Here is a 21645-nt window from a genome sequence, read left to right on the forward strand (position 1 = left end):
AACTGGTACTCTGTACACCAAAGGTGATGAGAATAAACCATGGAGGTGGTGGACAGTCCTAAGGAACTCACCAGATTTACTGTATATTTACACTTATTACACTTTAGAACATCAGCTCCGGTAACTTCCTGGTTCTGAGTTCGAATCCCAAATAGTGTTAAATGTAAAGCTAGTGCACTATGTAGGGTGTACAATCCCACCCACCAAGTAGTGCCCTTAAACAGGGGTTAGAGAGGGATTTGGGATTCAGCCTTGTGTTAGAAGCTAGTTAGCTTTGTAGCTAAGCGTTAGCTGTAAACAGAACAACGCGGGCGATTCAGAAGGACTTTAGCGATTCAGAAGTGATTAGTGCAGAGACGGCGTGTTGTTTAAGACGACATAACGTTATCAAATGTTGTTCCCTTTCAAAAGCTACACTCAATGCGGCGCGACAGCGCTATGGGAAACGATTTCTCGTGACCGGTTGTGAAGCACGTGTGTGTCAAACATGCCAAATATTTTGGCATGTATAACCCCAGGCAGGTGACGTCAACCGATGAGGTGCACCTGAAGGTTATAAATAGGCATGAACCGGAAACACCCTCAGATCATTTTCTCTTCAGGATCCATGTTGTGTGTGTGCATGTGTGCAAGCATTTTTTAACAGGAAGTGAAAATAGAAAGTGTCTTACTACTTACCAGAAAGATGGCAGAGTTAGACACGAGTCTGTCCCTCCGTGTAAAAGAATATCTCGCTGAGGGCAATCTCCACGTTTTCTGTTTGAGTGTTTGGGGGAAGAGCACGCTATCCTCGGGCTTCAGGGAGCAGGTAAGTATTGCAATTTTCTTCCTATTAAAGTCCCGCACGCTCGGGTTCGCCGTCTTAAAGTCTCTTTAGGTACGAAGAAATAAAGAGGACCAGCACCTTTAGGAGGCCGTGGTTCAATCTCCTCCACCACTGGTGTTTCGAGAGAGCAGCGGCCTCCAGTAAATCATTAGGTGTTCGGTCCCTTCCGTCTATGTTCAGGATGCCGAACACCTAACACACCCATCTAGCCGAGGTGTCAAAGTTCGTGCACCTTTAGAGAGGCTGGCAGCGGGGAACCTTCTGCCAGCTATGTCTCCTTAAGCACGAAGCACTGTGGAAAACCAGTATCCTCAGGACAAAGTGTTAGTGAGGTGAGCTAGGGAGACGTGTTGACGCCGACAGAGGGGTGGTGATGGTGGTGGCTGTTAGGTGTTCGGTGTCCTGAAACATGGCAGGAGGAACCCGAACACCTAACAGCCACCACCATCACCACCCCTCTGTCGGCGTCAACACGTCTCCCTAGCTCACCTCACTTCTTAGGGTGGAGCCCTAACGCCACAAAGCGTTCTCCTTCTTACACAAGGTATGAAGTTGAGTGTCATGTGGAATCCGAGCGCAATGCGGGCACAGCTGTCTCCTGCGCGCGTCGAATTCATTATAGCATACTCTAAAGGAGTATAAGCAAGGCGAGGTGGTAATGTCACCGCTCACAGAGTGGTTTCAGTGGTGGCTTAGTGCTGGGGGATTTCATCCAAGGGCCAATCCCCAGAGGCTACAAGGCTTACGCGCACACATAGAAAGGGAGCTTCATACCCTTTCTATGTGGTTCAGACCCTCGTCCTTGACTCTGGGTCCCACTCTAGGAGACTCATGGAGAGGTCATCTTCTCGTGTGGCACATCAATTGGCCCAAAACGATGACTCTATTTCTGGCCCTGAAATACTCCCTCCAGCAACTGAGAGGCAACAAGGGTTACTCTTGGGCGTTCTCTTTCCTACACAAAGCATACATTGAGTGTCATGTGAGATCCGACCGCAATGCGGGCACAGCTGTCTCCTGCGCACGTCGAGTCTATTTAAAACACTGTAAAGGAGTTCAAGCTAACCCAGGAAGTAACTTTCACCGCTTCTGTGGTGGCTAATTGCCTGGGGATTTTATCCAAGGGCCAATCCCCAGAGGTAATAAGGGTTACGCGCCGGGAGCTTCGTACCCTTTTTATGTGGTTCAGACCCTCGTCCTTGACCCTGGGTCCCACTCTAGGTCCGTCCTGTCGTCGCAAGTTGCTAACGACAGACGTTTTCCCTTAGGGGCCAGAGTGCGGCCTTAGATGGCCGCCCAGCCCAAGGGATCTGGAGAGGTCATCTTCTCGTGTGGCACATCAATTGCCCCCAAACCATGACTCTATTTCTGGCCCTAAAAATACTCCCTTTAGCAGTCAAGAGGTTATCATGTCCTAGTGCGGACACTATGGCAGTCTTGTAAATATTGCCTGGGCAGACTAAGCTCGCGCCGCTAAGAAGACTAGCGCACTAGGTTCTGCTTTGAGGACAGAACAAATTCTGTCCCTCAGGATCATTTACATTCTAGGACATGGCGAAACATGCAGACCCAGTCCACTGATGGGGCTGGTGGAAAGCACCCCTTAGTGTGCTTAGGCTTTGCCAACTGGCTGGGAAAAGCTGTTTCTGCATTCTTACTCAACTATCTTCCACAGTTGAAGCCTTCTGTCCTCCGCCGTTAGCTGTGCCCAACTCATGCTCTTCAATTTACAGTGCACCTCCGCATTAGCCAGGGCCGTAAATTAAAGCAGGGTTTCATACGTCTTGGGGCCGCGGCCGAAGGGCAGCAGCCATTAGACGAGTTGGGTTAGATATGCTAGTGCCCTAGCCTAGGAGGACAGGACAAATTCTGTCCCTCAAGATCTTTTACATTCCAGGACATAAAACATGTAGACCCAGGCCACTGCCAAACTGTTCCAGTGCTGGAAGTTTCTGCAAAAAAAAAAAAAAAGCCGTTCTGCATTCTTACCCAACTATCTCCCAAAGTCAAAGCCTTCTGTCCTCCGCCGTTAGCTCCGGAGCAGTAAGTCTTCATTCGCTGTGTCCAGCTCATGCTCTATAATTTACAGCGCACCTCTGCATTAAGCCAGGGCCGTAAATTAGAGCAGGGTTTCATATGTCGTGAGGCCGCAGCCCAAGGGCGGCCGCCATTAAACGAGTCGGGTTAAAGATGCTAGTGCTCTAGCCTATGAGGCGCGTACTTTGCCTCTAGTGATTAGGGCTGTTCGACCAGGAAGCTTGCCTCATCTATTGCTCCGGTAAGAGGGGCCTCCAAGCATGGCATGCGGCAGGCTGCCTTTCCGCAAGACATTGGTCGGGCTTCATAGGGGGATGCCAGGCTTGCGGGTCCTTAGGTCAGCATCCCAGGATTATGTCTAGGACTCCTTGTGGGTACTGTGCGCACACTACACAACTCTAGGGGTCCAGACACTTGCAGTGCACTTTTGAAAGGGAACGTCTTGGGTTACTTTGCTGTAACCCTGTTCCCTGAAAAAGCGGGAAAGAGATGCTGCACTCCAATGCCGCACTGCATGCGTGACTGGACATCCTTCAGACAAAATTGACCTGAGGGTGTTTCCGGTTCATGCCTATTTATAACCTCCAGGTGCACCTCATCGGTTGACGTCACCTGCCTGAGGTTATACATGACAAAATATTTGGCGTGTTTGACACACACGTGCTTTACAACCGGTCACAAGGAATCGAGTCGCGCAGCATCTCGTTCCCGCTTTTTCAGGAAACAGGGTTACAGCAAAGTAACCCGAGACGTTTTTACTGAAAGTACTTCTGTGACTGGGTGTGAATGTGGGTTTTTTTTTTTAGACAGCTGCTCTCTCCTCTGTACTGCGGACCGTACAGACCTACTCTCACCCACGCTGAGACACACAGTTAGTGTCATTAACCAACACCTGGGACACGCCCACTCATACATACAGTATAGTTACACATCACAGTGCTGTTACAGTCTGTTATCAGCACTCGTGGAATAACGCCTCTCGTTCAATCAGATTAATTAGAATTAAGTGTTGTATAATGTGTGTTTTACCGCCGCTGTCGGAGATCTTGCCGCGGTAAATCTGATCCTCGACCACGTCGGTCCAGTAAAGCAGCTTCTGAGTGAAGTGGAAGTCCAAAGCGATGGTGTTCCTCAGCGACGGCACTAACAGGCTGTAATCCCCCGTCTTCAGGTCGATGCGCCGGATTTCATGACGAATTGAAAAAATCACAAATGGCTCGAACAGATCTGAAAAAGATAAAACCCACAGTCAGGGGCTTAGGTGGGGGGGTGTGGGGGGCTTAAAGAGTCGGGGATTAACACGAAATATTTTCCCCTTAAACATTTTAACCACGTGTGTGTGTGTGTATTACCTGTGCTCCGACAGCTCTCTCCATCTGCCTCCAGCCTCCACCCGGGGTAACAGGAGCACGTGACGGAGTGTGTGTTTTGTTCACACACTTGACTGCAGCGTGTATGTGTTGCGCAGACATCCTGCGATTCACAGCTTCGGCTATCTGAGCCCAGATACAAACCGGCAGGACACACACATACCGCACCTTTACCTGGAGCTACAACACAGCCGTGACTACAACCGTGCTTATTCAGCATACACTGATCTGAAAAAGAGAGAGAGAGAGAGACAGAGACAGACGGGATTTACTAAGTTACTCGTGGTTTCTGTTCCGTGTCCCGCCCCGTGTTCACACCAGCAGGTGATTGGAGATGATCACAGCTCATACAGTTATCTCACCTCACTAATCCGAACATGGCTAGTGTGTTAGTTGTTTTAATAAATGTGATTAATTAATATGATTAATGTGATTCATTTGTTAGCTTTAGCTTCATACACTGTAGCTACACACACTGCGCAGGCCACGCCCACAAGAGAAAAACTACAAGACCTGTCGACCGCTGGTGTGAACACAGGCTCCGCCTCAGAGCTTTACACTCCGTGTACACTCCTTTACATGTCCGTGTTACTGACCGCAGTACGGAGCCTCGTCCGATCGGTCGGTGCAGTCGGCGTGTCCGTCACAGAGCCGCTCCGGGGGTAAACACACGGACGTGTCGTTAGCGCAGGGGAACGAGGGAGGCTTACACACTGACCTCACACACCCATCCTCATCAGAGCGGTCCTTACAGTCCTGATCGCCATCACACACCCAGCTCTTAGAGATGCACTTACCTGTGTATATACACACACACACACACACACACACACACATAAGCACACATAAGCACACACAAACACTTAACTTATCATTTAACTAATTAAAATGTTTTCAAACTTGGTGAATAAAAATTTACAAAAAATCAAATCATTAGCCAAGTAAAGTGGGCGGGGCCAGGTGACAAAATAATGCACAAAAAAAACGTATGAAATAGTGACAATCATTCTGCAACATTATTACATAAAACATATAAGGAAAGAGGGATAGATAAATGGATAGACAGACAGACAGACAGACAGATAGATAGATAGATAGATAGATAGATAGATAGATAGATATATCTTGTCTCAATTCAAGTGTGTCACAATAATAATGTACACACAGCGCCGCGCTACCGTATGAAACGTACATTCACATCAACTACCAAACAGAGTTTTATCAGTAATCTCCCAGAGTTCCCAACTTCGATTAGATCACCGTCTGACCCCACAGAACTCGATCAGGCGACTGAATATTTAGAGTCGACATTTCGCTATACCCTAGATAATGTAGCTCCAGTCAAAAGAAAAATTATTAGAGATAAAAAACTTAGTGAGGACTTCATGAACTTTTTTAATAATAAAATTGTAAATATTAGGCATAAAATTGAGGTTTTGAAACCGAACAATGTAATTGATGCAGATGTTAATCTAGCCATGTCAGACCAGAACCTAGAATACTTTACTCCCCTTGAAGAGAATGAACTAATTTCACTCATCTCTTCTGCAAATTCATCAACCTGTATATTAGATCCTGTACCGACACATTTTCTTAAACAGATAGTACCAGCAATAATAGAACCCCTGTTGAGAATAATTAATTCTTCACTCAGCATTGGTTATGTTCCAAAATCTTTTAAATTAGCAGTTATCAAACCAATAATTAAGAAACCTGACCTCGACCCGTGTCAGCTGTCCAGTTACAGACCAATATCAAACCTCCCCTTTATCTCTAAGATCCTGGAAAAGATAGTAGCGGAGCAGCTATGCTTATATATACATAGAAATGGCATACATGAACTGTATCAGTCAGGATTTAGGCCTCATCACAGTACAGAGACAGCGCTCGTTAAAGTAGTAAATGACATTCTATTGGCCTCTGATCAGGGTTGTGTAACTATGCTTGTATTACTTGACCTCAGTGCAGCTTTTGACACTGTTGATCACGCTATTCTTCTTCACAGATTAGAAAATGTAGTGGGAATTAAGGGTACAGCCCTCTCCTGGCTCAGATCCTATCTGACCCATCGTTATCAGTATGTAGACTTAAATGGTGATTATTCTGCATGTTCTCTAGTGGAGTTTGGCGTTCCGCAGGGTTCAGTTTTAGGTCCACTGCTTTTTTCCCTTTACATGCTTCCTCTGGGCAACATAATCCGTAAGCATGGTATTAGTTTTCATTGTTATGCCGACGATACACAGTTATATGTCTCAGCAAAACCTGATGAGAAAAAACAGCTTACTAAAATTGAGCAATGTGTGCAGGACATAAGAAATTGGATGCTAATTAACTTCCTTCTGCTAAATCCGGATAAGACAGAAGTTCTAGTCATAGGACCGCATACAGCTAGGAGTAAAATTTTAGATCACACCGTAACTTTAGATGGCCTTTCTGTTCCATCAAATGCAACAGTAAAAGACCTTGGTGTGATTATTGATTCCAGCCTTTCATTTGAAGCACATGTAGATAATATTACCAGGATAGCATTCTTTCACCTCAGAAATATTGCCAGAATAAGAAATTTATTGTCGCTAAACGACGCAGAAAAACTAGTTCATGCTTTTATCACCTCTAGGTTGGACTATTGTAATGCCTTACTGTCTGGTTGTTCAGCTAGATGCATAAATAAGCTTCAGCTAGTCCAGAATGCAGCAGCGAGAGTCCTCACCAGAACCAGAAGATATGAGCACATCACCCCTATCTTATCTTCACTCCATTGGCTCCCTGTGAAATTTCGCATTGATTTCAAAATACTACTCTTGACATATAAAGCATTAAATGGTCTCGCGCCGCAGTACCTGAGCGAACTGCTAGTGTCTTACGATCCGCCACGCCTACTTCGATCAAAGGATGCAGGCTGCTTGTCAGTACCGCGTATTATGAAAAATACAGCTGGGGGCAGAGCTTTTTCTTACAAAGCCCCAAAGTTATGGAATAGTCTTCCAAATAGTGTTCGGGACTCAGACACAGTCTCAGTGTTTAAGTCCAGGCTAAAAACCTATTTATTTAGCCAAGCATTTTTATAAATAGATTTTCCATAGGTAAAGGAGCAGATCTGGGGGACTCATGGACGTAGAGTATTATGGTGAACTGGTATGTTTGGATGCTGTCTTCCTCACTCTCATTGATCACTCAGGTTTGCTGACGGTGAGGTGATTGTTTGCTTTACATCTCAGGAAGCCCTCATGTTTGTGTTTCCTTCTGGCTCTCCCTTTTAGTTATGCTGTCATAGTTAGTCCTGCCGGAGTCTCTGCTTGCACTCTACAGTTAATATACATTCACATTATACATTGTGTGACTGTGACCATACCTAACTGCCATCTCTCCTCTTCTTCTCTTTCCCCCCCTCTTTCTTTTTCCTCTCTCCTCCTGTCCCCCCTTTCACTCTTTCTCTCTCTCTCTGTCGAGCTACACATGTCGTTCCTGAGCTGCCAGTGATCCAGACTCCCTCTGCCCTCCGGACCTGTCTGACCCATCCTGGTGCCCCGCTTCTGGCTGAAGATCTCGTCACATGGATGCCCCGTGTGTCTCTCTGGGATGCGTCTGGTGTCTGGGAATGAGTCTCTCTACCTAGAAAATGGTTCTGGCCTCGACTGGTGTTGGCAACTGTTTCTCTGGGGACTTGACAGTTCGTTAGTTTAGGACTGGAACTTCCTACAAGTCTACCTAGAGTCTTCAAAAACTACCTGGACTCCATATTAACATCAACTGTTATGCTAAACTGCCTGCCACCCTACACACTGTATAAATGAAGATCATTTACTGCTCTCTGTTTTACCCAAATGAGGATGGGTTCCCTGTTGAGTCTGGTTCCTCTCAAGGTTTCTTCCTTTTACCATCTCAGGGAGTTTTTCCTTGCCACTGTCGCCCTCGGCTTGCTCACCAGGGACAAACTGACCATTTTGATCCATACAAATTCACATTTCATACAAACCTAAATAATTCTTTTGACTATGTAAAGCTGCTTTGCGGCAATGAAAATTGCTAAAAGCGCTTTACAAATAAAATTGAATTGAATTGAATTGAATAGATAGATAGGTGTGTGTGTGTGTGTGTGTGTGTACATGATTCTATATACAGGTGTAAACATAAGGAACTGTACGTATGATGCACCAGCAAGTTGTAATGTTAATAAAAGAGAGAAATAAAGATGATGATCACATCAGTGTAATCAGGTGGAGAACCTACGAGACTGTAAATGAAGGTGTGCTGATGAGATCTGAACAGATTAACAGTATAGTTACAGAACATATATGAGTATATTTATAGTGATGTCAGAGACACAGAGTTATTGTAAAGTCTAATTGCAGTCGGCAGAAAAGACTTCCTGTGGAGTTCTCTGTCACAGCGGGGCTGAAGCGCTCTCTTGCTGAAAGTGCTCCACTGTTTGGACTGTTTAGGTTGTGGAGGGAATGTGAAATGTTTCCTCATGATGTTAAACAGTTTGTCTAACATCCTTTTCTCCACCACCAGCTCCAAACACTCCAGGGGAGCCCACAATATTGAGATAGTCTTCCTGATGAGATTATCCTGATGCTGCTGCCCCAGCAGATTACAAGAACATTTCACTTGCAACAACAGACTAATAAAAGTCTGCTCTGTCCTTCTTGTACACAGCGTCTGTGTTGCATTTCCAGTCCAATCCTGTTGTTAAGATGAACCTTAAAGTATCTGTAGCTTTCCACCACCTCCTCAACCAGAATATAAAGCATGTTCAGTGTAGTCCTGGTGCTCCTGAGGTCCACAACCATCTCCTTGGTCTTGGCCACATTCAGGATGAGGTGGTTTCTCTGGCACCAATCCATAAAGTATCCACAGTTCTCAGCTTCCTGGTCCCCATTAACACACCGCACCACTGCAGAGTCACTTGAGAACAGATTTAAAGTTGTTCAGGGTATTTAGAGTGTCAACCTGTGTGTTCTGGACCTTCTCTTCCAGCAGGCACTGGAGAAATGAAAGAGCATGATTCTTACAGTACTGCATGCTTTACCTAGGTGACAAAAACCTTGTTTAAGAAGATCAATATTGTCATCATCTACACAAATTTAAGAGCGGTAACCAAACCGCAGCGTGTCCGCCAAGGTTCTACCCCGAAGTCTGACATGAGCCAACAACGTCCTCTCCAAAACCCTCACTGTATGAAATCTAACAGTTTAATTACATTTCACTACTGTTGAACTTGCACAACCATGCATGTGACAAATGAAATTCCTGAATCTTGAGACTGATCAGTACCCATCGAGGAAGGATAGCGATGACTTCCTTGGGACTGGGACAAGGCAGGATGTCCTCCACTGCATCGGACCCTTCTCCTGGGGTTTAACTGCTGCTGCTGTAAAGTCACAAACAGCTGGTCAGGACCTGCAGCCTCCTTTTCAGCTCGGTCTCTTTAGGTGGAAGAGGTGCATGGGGATGAAGGAGAACCCATTACAACTAACAAAATGTTTGATTAAATTTTAAAGCGTGTTGATTAATTCAACATCACTGTAGGGTTTTAGCAGCATTGTTGCACTGTAGCTAATGCTAACTAACACATAAAGGAATAAAATATTTTTTAGTTTGTGCGCTTCAAATAGAGCTCCGGTGTCTAAACAAATAGCATTATGCTAATTATAAACTTCTGTGTTTGAAGTGATCTGAAAAGAAACAGCGGAACACAGCTACGGGAGAACCTGACTGTAGTGACAGAGGAACAATGTAAGTTTAAAATCAGCACATGGTGTGACAGGCGTGTTCTTGTGTGCATACGTGATCTGTATCATAACGTGAACAGAGAAGTTTATTAACATCATCATGTGTGTAAGTCTCCAGTATCAGTGGTGTGTTAAACAGTCAGAGGGAAAGTGGTGGTGTAAGATCTCACATCTTTAGGGCAGAGGAGTTTATACAGTAATGCATTACGGTTTATCAGTCACATGACACACATTGTTTTTGGTTCGTTTCGCTTCCGTCCATTTTTTCTTCCTCCTGAGTGTCGGTGGGTTTTTGAGATTTTTTTTCTTTTTTTTTTTTCCTTTATTAATAACATTCTTGCTAAATGTTTCTTATTTAATCCCGGTATCTGTATCTGTTCTAGTTCCTGTAGGTATCTGTTTGTTTGTTCCTGGATGTTTATGGCCGTGTCTGGGTTTGAACCTGTTGTGCTGGATGCTGTTACTTCACTCAGGGTCTGACTCTGAAGCTTTCCGGCTGCACGGCTCCGTGTGGACACCTCAACCTCTTGTGTCCCACGTCCCCGCACTCGAAGAACCTCAGCGGCTCCGTGGTGGCAAAGACGGTGTAGCCGCTGTCCCCCTCTTTACATTTAAAGTTCACGTCCAGGGTCTGATCTTCGTTGTTTAAGATCATTAGCACCTGCCTGCGGAAGGACAGGACGTGTCTCATGTTGGAGCTCTTACACCAGAGCGGGATGTGGCTCTCATGGGGCCGACGAACTTCCCCAAACGGGCCATCTCCTTCATTATAGCCTCGTCCTTCATGAACGGAGGCACATTAGATATGACCACCCGCACCGCGGGGACAGACAGTGGGGTGACTTTAACAGCGGGTCCTCTCACACATATTCCGCTCCGCGTCGGTGCACTCGCGAGGTCGACCCTGTTCACAAACACCACCACCGCTTTATTCATCCGGGAGGCGGAGTAGATGTTCTCACACCCGACCTGCTCCCCCACCGCTAACAACACGTCCTCAATCGGCACGCCGTCCTCCGGGACGCACCTGACGCCATGTCGAAGGGACAGAGTCTCCACACCGGCCTCAGAGGCCATGGTGCCTGCTAGCTCTCTCTCTCACTTTAAACTTTATACTTTTTAAAATGTAACAAAATCACTCATTAGAGACAAAAATAAATAAATAAATAAATAAATAAACAGTCTTCCGAAAAAAAAAAAAAAACTGGGCAGGACGCCAAACAGCCTTCCACACACTCTCAGAAAGAGAGAGACAGGTGGAGAGAGACAGGCGGAGAGAGAGACAGCAAGTTGTACACATAAAATGATAGACAGCTACAGTCAATCAGACAGACAGCTGTATTTGTACGCTGTAAACACACACACACACACAGACACACACACACTTTCTCAAGGTAAAGCACAAGGTACCTTTAATTTTTCAGAAATGTGTACTGACCATGAACCAGCTGCATTAGCTGACGGAGCACACACACACACACACACACACACACACACACACACACACACACACACACACACAGAGGGAGACGTGCCAGCTCATCCCAATCATAGATCAGAGACAGGAATTAGTGTCAGATGGTGTGTCTGAGTTTGATGGTAAGTGCAGACTCTTCAGAGAGCACACTACACACACTTCTCTCTCTCTCTGTCTGTCTCTCTCTCTCTAACACACACACACACACACACACACACACACACAGGTCTGCACAATCCCCACAGTGCACCTGGAGATGTCTCACCTGAGCTCTTACAGGTGAACTTTGCTTTGGGGTCACATGCTCTGCGCACGCCGTCACACATGACCTCATCGCTCCCGTCCTCACAGTCAGCGTCGCCGTCACAGCGCCATCGCCGCGGCACACATGACCCGTCGCCACGGCAACGGAACTCCGCCTCACCGCATTCGCTAACAGACGCCATCGCTGGGAAAGAGACAAAGCATTTGTGTGTGTGTGTGTGTGTGTGTGTGTGTGTGTGTTTGTGTGTGTGTACGTGTGTGTGTGTGTGTGTGTGTTACCTGTACAGGTTGTGTGTTCATCGCTTTGATCTCCACAGTCGTCATCTCCGTCACACACCCAGTGCTCGGGCACACACTTCCCGTTGGAGCACTGGAACTGACCCACTGAACACACGCGCACACACTCGAGCTCGTCACTGCCGTCGCCACAGTCATCCTCTACACAGGAACAAAGTATCATTATTATTATTATTATTATTATTATCAGTAGTATTATTCTTTTTACAGCACAGTTAGACAAAGTGGGCGGGGTAAGTGACACGCCTAAAGCTGATAGGTGGGGTTTATGGAATCTGAGAAGTGCCGAGATTTAGTGACACGAGAGGACTCGAGGATCTGATCCTTTCTTCCACCCCGAGTCTCGCGGTGTACACGCCCACATCCTGGTCATCACCTCTCACGTCGCTGGATCACATAACACGTCTGATTTGTGTTGGGTTTATAAATTCAATTCTATTCAATTTTATTTATATAGTGCTTTTAACAACGGTCATTGTCTCAAAGCAGCTTCACAAAAATGAAAGAATAAAAAAAATTATAAAATTTATATGTGTGTCTTCTTCTTCTTTGTCTTTGGGCTGTTCCCTTTTAGGGGTCGCCACAGCGAATCATCTGCCTCCATCTAACCCTATCCTCTGCATCCTCTTCTCTTACACCCACTAACTTCATGTCCTCTCTCACTGCATCCATAAATCTCCTCTTTGGTCTTCCTCTAGACCTCCTGCCTGGCAGTTCCAACCTCAGCATCCTTCTACCGATATATTCACCATCTCTCCTCTGAACATGTACAAACCACCTCAATCTGGCCTCTCTGACTTTATCTCCAAAACATCTAACGTGGGTTGTCCCTCTGATAAACTCATTCTTAATCCTATCCATCCTTGTCACTCCCAAATAAAATTTATATGTGTGTATGTGTGAGAAAAATGTGTCTAGATAATAACGAGATGAATGAATGGAATGTCTCTGATGAGCAAGCCAAGGGTGACGGCGACAGTGGCAAGGAAAAACTCCCTGAGATGGTAATAGGAAGAAACCTTGAGAGGAACCAGACTCAACAGGGAACCCATCCTCATCTGGGTGATAACAGATAGAGATGATATAACGTCATGTGTGTTGTGCAGCTGAGAGTACAATATAACAAATTCTTTAAATTAACATGAAGTCCAGTTCAGCACAGGGAGTCAGTAGGTGCAGAGGGCAGATGGGGTCTGGATCACTGGGAGCACAGGAGCAGGATGTGTGTATCTGTTCCAGATCCGTGTCATGTGAGCGAATGTCCCGTTAGCCCTGCATTAGCCAGTGAAATCATGGCAACCGGCTGTAGGTGGATATGAAAACGTCTCGGGTTACTTTGCTGTAACCCTGTTCCCTGAAAAGGCGGGAACGAGATGCTGCGTGAAAACGCTATGGGAACATCTTGTCATGTTGCCGGTTGTGAAGCATGTGTGTACCAAACACGCAAAATTTTTGGCTTTTATAACCTCGGTCAGGTGACGTCATCTGATAGGACGCACCTGCAGGTTATAAATAGGAGTGAACCGGAAACATTCCTCAGATTGATTTGTCTGAACGGACGTCCGGTCACATAGGCAGTGCGGCATTGGGACGCAGCATCTTGTTCCCGCCTTTTCAGGGAACAGGGTTACAGCAAAGTAACCCGAGACGTTCCCTTTCAAAGGCTACACTCGATGCTGCGTGAAAACGCTATGGGAACGAGAGTGCCAACGGCACCGCACTGCGAGTGTCTGGACTCCAAGGTTGTGTAGCGTGTGCGCACAAGGCCGAGAAGGTCTCAGAACTATGTCTGGGTAGCTGACTCGAGGACCCGTGAGCCCGGAGTAGCATGAACATCCAAACTATAAATGTAATAAATGTGTGCGGAGAGGACAACCCTCCGTGTCACACACTTGCTGCAGGGGAATACCTCTTGCTAGTGCAATAGATGAGGCGATCCCCCTGGTTGAATGAGCCCTGATTCCTAGAGGCGAAGTGAGCCCACGCGCCTCATAGGAGAGGGCAATAAGCCCAGTGTAGTGGGGGCCACCCCCCGTTGCGGCCCCAGACCATGTAAAAGCTGCTTTGACTTACGCCACTAGCTGATGCGGTGGACGTAAATCTAAAGAGCAAGTACTGGACAAAGTAAGTGAAGTCTTGCTGCAAGGGAATACCTCTTGTTAGTGCAATTGATGAGGCGATTCCCCTGGTTGAATGAACCCTGATTCCTAGAGGCGAAGTGAGCCCACGCGCCTCATAGGAGAGGGCAATAGCATCTCTCACGCCGCTTGAGGCTTCAAAACATGTAAAAGCTGCTCTGACTTACGCCACTGGCTAATGCGGTGGATGTAAATCTAAAGAGCACGTACTGGACACAGTAAGTGAAGTCTCTCCTGCTCCGAAGCTGTAAACGCGGAAGACAGAAGGCTTCAAAACAATAGGATGCATGTTGGCAAATGTGTGTGGAGAGGACAACCCTCCGTGTCACATACTTGCTGCAAGGGAATATCTCTTGCTAATGCAATTGATGAGGCGATTCCCCTGGTTGAATGAGCCCTGATTCCTAGAGGCGAAGTGAGCCCACGCGGCTCATAGGAGAGGGCAATAGCTGTCCGATCCTCTTAGAGAGGTAACACCATTTAGAAAAACCATCCCAACTTTTCAAATACATTCTATTTGAGGGGAGGCAGTCCTAGTACTTAGAATAGTCTTAATTACGCTGGCTGGAAGACCAGCTTGACTTAGAGTCAGAGAGTAGTAAAGGGGACATTTGCTGATCTTGCGAGGCAAAGAGGTCCACCTACGCTACATGAAATTTTCCAAGAATGTAAATCGCCCTGAGGGACAGGAATCTGGTGCGCTAGCTATTTAGCGGCGCGAGCACAGTCCGCCCTGGCGATTAATATACGAGACTGCCATAGTGTTGTCCACCCGCACTAGGACATGGTAGTCTCAACTGCTGGAGGAAGTGCTTTAGGGCCTGAAATAGAGCCATGATTTTGAGGCAATTGATGTGCCGCGCAAAAAGATGGCCTCTTCAGCTCCCTTGGGCTGGACGGTCATTTAAGACCGCACCCCAGCCCCTGAGGGAAGCGTCTGTCGTTAGCATCTGCGACGACAAGACGAACTTAGAGTGGGACCCAGAGTCAGAAACCGGGGTCTGAACCACATAGGAAGGGTACGAAGCACCTGGCGCGTAGCCCTTATTGGGGATTGGCCCTAGAGTAAAATCCCCTGGTTCTTAGCCACAACTGAAATGCTCTCATGTGCAGAAGGTCCAAAGGTGTCACCGTGGATACAGCTGCCATGAGAGCTAAGATATCTGAAAGTGATGGTCACTTTCTGGTCTAGCTTGATTTCCTTGACGGTGTTGAGAATGGATTCGACACGAGCGGGAGACAGCTGTGCCCGCTTACGCTCAAATTCCATGTGACACCCAAAAATGTTGTCCTTTAAACAGGAAAGAGCATGCTTTCATGGCATTGGATCTCAATCCTAGGAAACAAAGATTAGCTAGAACGACATGCTGATGTCGAAGTGCTAGCTACTGAGACTGGGCCAGCCCAGGCCAGTAATTCAATACGGATGCTCTGGAGTCGTAAGAGCCAGAACTACATCCATGTATTTTGTGTATGTGCGGGTGAAAAAGCAAGACCAAATGGAAGGACCCGATACTGGTAAGCTTCGCCCCCGAAAGCGAACCTCAGGAACCTCCTGTGTTGTGGCAATATTTCCATTGATTTGTTTTTAGATAGCGGTAAAGCCCGCAAAATCTAAAAAATTGGACGCAGCCCCCCGTTCCTCTTGCACTTTCCGGTTTCATGGAAGTGGAGACCACGCCATTGAAACGCGGAGGGTAATGTGAGAACTGAATCCTGTAGTTTCTCTGTACAGTGCTTAGTGCCCAAGGAGATATACTTGGCAGTAGCTTCCACGCTGCCAGTTTCTCAGAAAGGGGCAAAGCTCAGCGGCTTGGTTAAACGGGGGGGATGTTAGATGTTCGGCATCCTGAAACACGGCAGGAAAAACCCGAAGAACAAACATTTTATTGGAGACTGGAGTTGCCCGAAACACCAGTGGTGGCGGAGCAAGAACACCAACCTCCTGGGGGTGCCACTGAGAACACTTTATTCTTTAAAAGGAATTCTGCGTGCCTCTCCCCATTGGGGGGCCACCCCCCACGGTCCTGGGCACATGAACCTCAGGGCTTCTTTGTGAAGAAAATATAGTCTGACCTCTTTTGAGGCGGATTGCGTGACACACCCCAGTCTTGCGAGGGGGTGCCCAGCTCAAAAACACTCTCCTTGTGTGTTTCATGCCTAGCAACAGTCAGACCCGGTCGAGACTGGGTGGCCGACAGTCCCGACTCTTGAGCAAGGCGGGGAAGGAATTTCCCGAAGGCTTGTTATACAAACTTCGCCTCATGAACCTAGTGGCGACCGAGTTAACGACATCGCCAAGTAGGCCGGGAGGCGAGATGGGGCATCGAGGAGGAATACACGATCCTTCTCCTTAATGCCCCTGAGATTCAACCACAAGTGCCTCTCCGCGGAGACCATAGCAGCCATAAAACGGCCGATAGCACGAGCCGTCTGCTTTGTTGCACGAAGAGACAAGTCTGTGGCCCGGCGTAAATCCAATACGCCTTACCTTGCAGAGGTAGACTCAAGTCTCTCAGCAGGTCAGCCTGGTAGGCGTGCAAAACCGCCATGGTGTGCAATGCGCCAACCTGACCTGCTGCCTGAAAAGCTTTTCCCTCCAGGGAAGATAAAAAGTCTACACAGCTTGAAAGGAAATAATAACTTTTCAGAAAGGATGATGTCCCAGAAGAGAGATAGCCCGGAAGCGTCTCTTCTATCTGGGTGTCATCATATAACTCCGCGTTTCTACCTCAATTATATTTAAATAAATAAATAAGTTGATGGCGGGATGAATACAGCTTACTCCATGAAAGGGTTAACTTATTTGGAGATTGCTAAGAAAAAGGGAGAGAGCGTCGTTGAGGCTCCGCCCCCGGCCACCCGACAGAACCTGCCGTCTATGTTTTTTTTGTTTTTGTTTTTTTAAGTGCTTAGAGCCTATTACCATCTCCGCGGAAGCAAGAGAGGATGTTTATCCTTGCCCATTCACAAGAAGCGCGGCGCGCGCTTGCGAGCGGACAGAGGGATTTCCCGATCCGATGAGAACGCGAAAGAAAGGAGTTTTAAATCCGTCTCTCACTGCTCTGCCGGATGCATGAGTTTAAGCCCCAGGAATGCGCGGCGGCTCGAAGATTCTCAAGGAATGCGAGGCGTGCGCGTAGCACTTAATCGAAGCAGTAAAGTGTAGAGATCGCCCTCCGATATGGATTATACACACGGAGGGACATCTCGTTTAAACTCCGCCATTATTTCGGTGAGTTAAACACTTATTTTTGCTGGTTAGACACACACGCTCACAACTAGGTGAAGACAAGAATCTGAGGAATGTTTCCGGTTCACTCCTATTTATAACCTGCAGGTGCGTCCTATCAGATGACGTCACCTGACCGAGGTTATAAAAGCCAGAAATTTGGCGTGTTTGGTACACACATGCTTCACAACCGGCAACATGACAAGATGTTCCCATAGCGTTTTCACGCAGCATCGAGTGTAGCCTTTGAAAGCCTTTGGAACATAACTTTAGCGACAGGATTGTGATCATGTGTCCTTTGATTTCAAGATGGCGGATATTATTAGTTTTTTTGTGTTTTTTATTTGTACTGGAAACACTTGAAAAAGTAACTGAAAACTTTACAAACAGTGACAGACAGACAGACAGAGACAGACAGAGACAGACAGACAGACAGGTGGAGAGTTAATAGACTGACCTGAGTCACAGCGCCATTTGCTGTTAATGCACCTGCCGTTTGAGCAGCTAAACTCTGTCAGAGGAGAACATGATGGAAAGCCTGAAACACACACACACACACACACACACACACAGTCAGCCACTTTCACTGCTTTGAATTCAAAACTACTTGTATATATTTATGACTGACAGGAAACTCACACACACACACACACACACACACACACACCTTCCGTTTATGGAAATATAATTAGCTAGTTAATTAGCCTGCATCTCTCCTGTCTTTCAGTGTTTGCAGTAATAAACACAACTGTTGCTCGTGCACTGAATGTTTGCTGCTCGTCTCATTAGAGCTGCGCGGGTGAGCGATACTGCACACATGCATAACAAGGACACGTTCATTAATGCACTTTTTCACGTTTTTTTTGTGTACACAGTCAGGTCAGAGGTCACGCTGAGATAATGATGACTGACAGGCCTGAACAAATATGAGGAGGAGTGAGAGAGAGAGAGAGAGAGAGAGAGAGAGAGCGTTTTTAAACACACTTTATTGTGAAGCAATGCTTTATATATATATACTCAGCAAAAAAAGGAACGTCCTCTGACTTTCAACTGTTTTTACTTTCAGTAAACTTAATGTGTAAATATTTGTATGAACACTAAAAGAGTCAACGCCATAAGACATAAACTAAAAATGTTTCCCAATGTGTCCCTGAATGAAGGGAGGCTCAAAATCAAAAGTACCAGTCAGTATCTGGTGGCCACCAGCTGCTTGAAGTACTGCAGTGCATCTCCTCCTCATGGACTGCCTATTGCGGACAGTCTGAGCACTGATGGAGGGATTGTGTGTTCCTGGTGTGACTCGGCCAGTTGTTGTGGCCATCCTGTACCTGTCACGCAGGTGTGATATTCGGATGTACCCATCCTGTGCGGGTGTTGTTACACGTGGTCTTCCACCGCGAGGATGATCAGTTGTCCTTCCTGTCTCCCCGTAGCGCCGTCTTAGGCGTCTCACAGTGCGGACATGGCGATTTATCGCCCTAGCCACATCAGCGGTCCTCATGCCTCCCTGCAGCATGCCTAATGCACGTTCACGCAGATGAGCAGGGACCCTGGGCATCTTTCTTTGGGTGTTTTTTAAAGTCGGTAGACAAGTCTCTTTAGTGTCCTGCGTTTTTAGAACTGTGACCTTAAATGCCTACTTTCTGTAAGCTGTTAAGGTTTTAACGACCATTCCACAGGTGCATGTTAATTAATTGATTATGGTTAATTGAACATGCATGGGAAACAGTGTTTAAACCCTTTACAATGAAGATCTGTAAAGTTATTTGGATTTTTACAACATTATTGTTGAAATACACAGTCCTGAAAAAGGGGCGTTTCTTTTTTTGCTGAGTGTATGTATATACACACACTACTGCTCAAAAGTTTTAGAACATTTTCCAACTCCATGATGGTTCCTGAGGTTTAGGGATGCACCGAAATTTCGGCCGCCGAAAATTTTCGGCCGAAATAGCATTATCGGTTTCGGCCGAAACATAAGAAAGCGGCGAAAATAAAAGCCGAAATTGTCGCCACGCCTCTCCCATCCTCCCGTCTCGTTCGCGCTGTCATTACGCATCAAACACGGAGTATGTCGGCGGTTTGGAAGCACTTCAAAGTTTCAGATGAGGACAGCAAAGTTGCAATATGCAACATTTGCTCTGCAAAAGTTTCAAAAGGGGGTTCAACAGCAAAGACATTTTCGACTACAGGTTTAATACACCACCTTAAGTCAAGACACGCAATTGAATTTGAGGAATACCGTCAAACAACGTTGGTTGCCATTTTCGGTTTCGGTATCGGTTTTCGGCCAAGTGCATCCAAAAATTTCGGTTTCGTTTTCGGCCCAGAATTTTCATTTCGGTGCATCCCTACTGATGTTTTTTTCTTTCTACATTGTAAAGGAACGCTGAAGGCGTCCAAAAAATGCATTAATCTCCTTTGAACAGTTAATGGTGAGATGTTTCTGCTACTTCTGCTCTGTAAAGACTTTATAACGCCTCTAATCTGAGGTGCTGGTTGTTAATTGGTCATTTTTCAGGCTGATAACTCTAAATGAACTTCTCGTCTGAGACAGAGGTAGGTTTTGGTCTCGCCCTCCTGGGACGGCCTTCATGAGAGACAGTTTCATTATGGTGCTTGAGGGATTTTGCAAATGCACTTGACAATACTGTTCTTGCAAGAACTATTACAGAAAGGCCGACCTCTGTGTCTTAAAATAACAACTAACTGTTGCTTTTGTTGTTGTTACGTAATTACCTAATTCCATATGTGTTATTTTATAGTTTTGAAATCCCCAGTATTGTTGTGGAATTTAGAAAATAAATCATTAAACAAAAACAAAGAAATTTGCAAGTGTTCTAAGACTTTTGAACGGTAGTGTATATATACAGTATACACACTCACACACTCACACGCACATACACTCTGTATTAACGTCTTTACAAAATACTTAATTTTCCTCACTACCTCACTAATTAATTACCCCAACCTCTTTTTAAAGTCTTAGTTCATCTTTTTTTCAACCCTGTTCCAGTCCACAGTCCTATTCAGTGTTCTGTCCATGTCTTTGCTCTGATCCGAGCTGCTCTCCGTCTCCTTCGTCTTTATTCTTTCCGTATTACACACATACTTGTGTGTGTGTGTGCGTGTGTGTGTGTGTGCGTGTGTGTGTGTGTGTGCGGTGATGCACTCCACTCCTGTCTTTTACTCCTGACTGTAGTTTGTATTCCATTGGTTGCCAGTAGTTGTATTTTCTCCTCTTGTGGTTGTGCATCAGAGCAGTTTTTAGGGACGGTGGTGAGTGTTGGCGGTGATGCCTGTGGAGATGTCAGATTTTATACTCGCTGTGTCTGTATTGGGATTTTGTTTATCGGCCGCTGGGTAGAGTGTGTGTCTCTCTGTGGTGCCGGTGTGTTCAGGACTGACCTGTTTAAGTAGTGATTGCGGTGTATCACTGCTCTGGAGTTTAGTGAGGCCCACTCTAGACTCCCCAGTGTTTTTCCACTGGCTGCCCCCACGCTGCTGCTGCTGTTTCCCAGCCAAGTCGCTATGTGTGGACAGCTCAGCCTTTTATGTCCAACATCACCGCACTCAAAGCACCTCAGCACCTCCGTGGTGGTGAAGACAGTGTAGCTGTTGTTCCCATCCTTACACCTAAAATTTACATCTAATGGTCCCTCCTCGTTCTTTAAAATCGTTAAAACTTGCCTGCAGAAAGACAAGAAGTGTTTCATGCTGTTGCTTTTACACCCGAGCAGGATGGGTTTCATAGGGCTAGTGAATTTCCCAAAGTGGGCCAGCTCCCTCATTATCTGCTCATCTTTAATGAACGGGGGGACGTTGGAGGTTATCACTCGTATTGCTGGGGCAGACAGAGAGGTGACCTGGACCATGACGCCTCTCACTCATATTCCATTTTATAAAAATGTGCTCATAAGAGTTTTTTTTTTGATGAGGAAGACCACCACCACTTTATTCATCCAGGAGGCAGAATAGTTGTTCTCACACCCAAATTGCTCTCCCACCGCTAGCAGCACCTCCTCCACCTGTACATCGTCCTCTGGTACACACGCCTTCAGAGGCCATGGTGCCCCGCCAACTCTCTCTCACTCCATCTAAACTTTTTTTAAGTAGTAACACTAATAAAACAGAAATAAGGGGGGAAAAACAAGTCTTTCTTACTCTCCTTACACCCAGCACATGTGCAGAGAAAAGGAGAGAGAGAGAGAAAGCAAGAGACAGAGGGGAAAAAAGAGACCTCAGCATGCTAACAAGCTAAAAGATCTG

The 21645-nt window shown here is 46.3% G+C and overlaps 1 protein-coding gene across 1 annotated transcript in view; it reads right to left on the bottom strand.

Annotated features, from left to right (window-relative positions):
- The window catches only part of LOC128519304 (low-density lipoprotein receptor-related protein 1B-like), a gene marked incomplete at its 5' end in the record, with an annotated part of 288531 nt that overhangs the window by 175845 nt on the left and 91041 nt on the right, over positions 1-21645 (bottom strand). The window contains 6 exons of the mRNA XM_053492987.1: positions 3893-4090; positions 4216-4461; positions 4830-5030; positions 11711-11893; positions 11989-12147; positions 17834-17914. Coding sequence (XP_053348962.1) covers positions 3893-4090; positions 4216-4461; positions 4830-5030; positions 11711-11893; positions 11989-12147; positions 17834-17914 — 1068 coding nt within the window. The remainder of the gene's footprint in view (positions 1-3892; positions 4091-4215; positions 4462-4829; positions 5031-11710; positions 11894-11988; positions 12148-17833; positions 17915-21645) is intronic.

The sequence above is a fragment of the Clarias gariepinus genome, chromosome 3, assembly GCF_024256425.1.
Source record: "Clarias gariepinus isolate MV-2021 ecotype Netherlands chromosome 3, CGAR_prim_01v2, whole genome shotgun sequence".
In the NCBI taxonomy this organism is placed as follows: Eukaryota; Metazoa; Chordata; class Actinopteri; order Siluriformes; family Clariidae; genus Clarias; species Clarias gariepinus.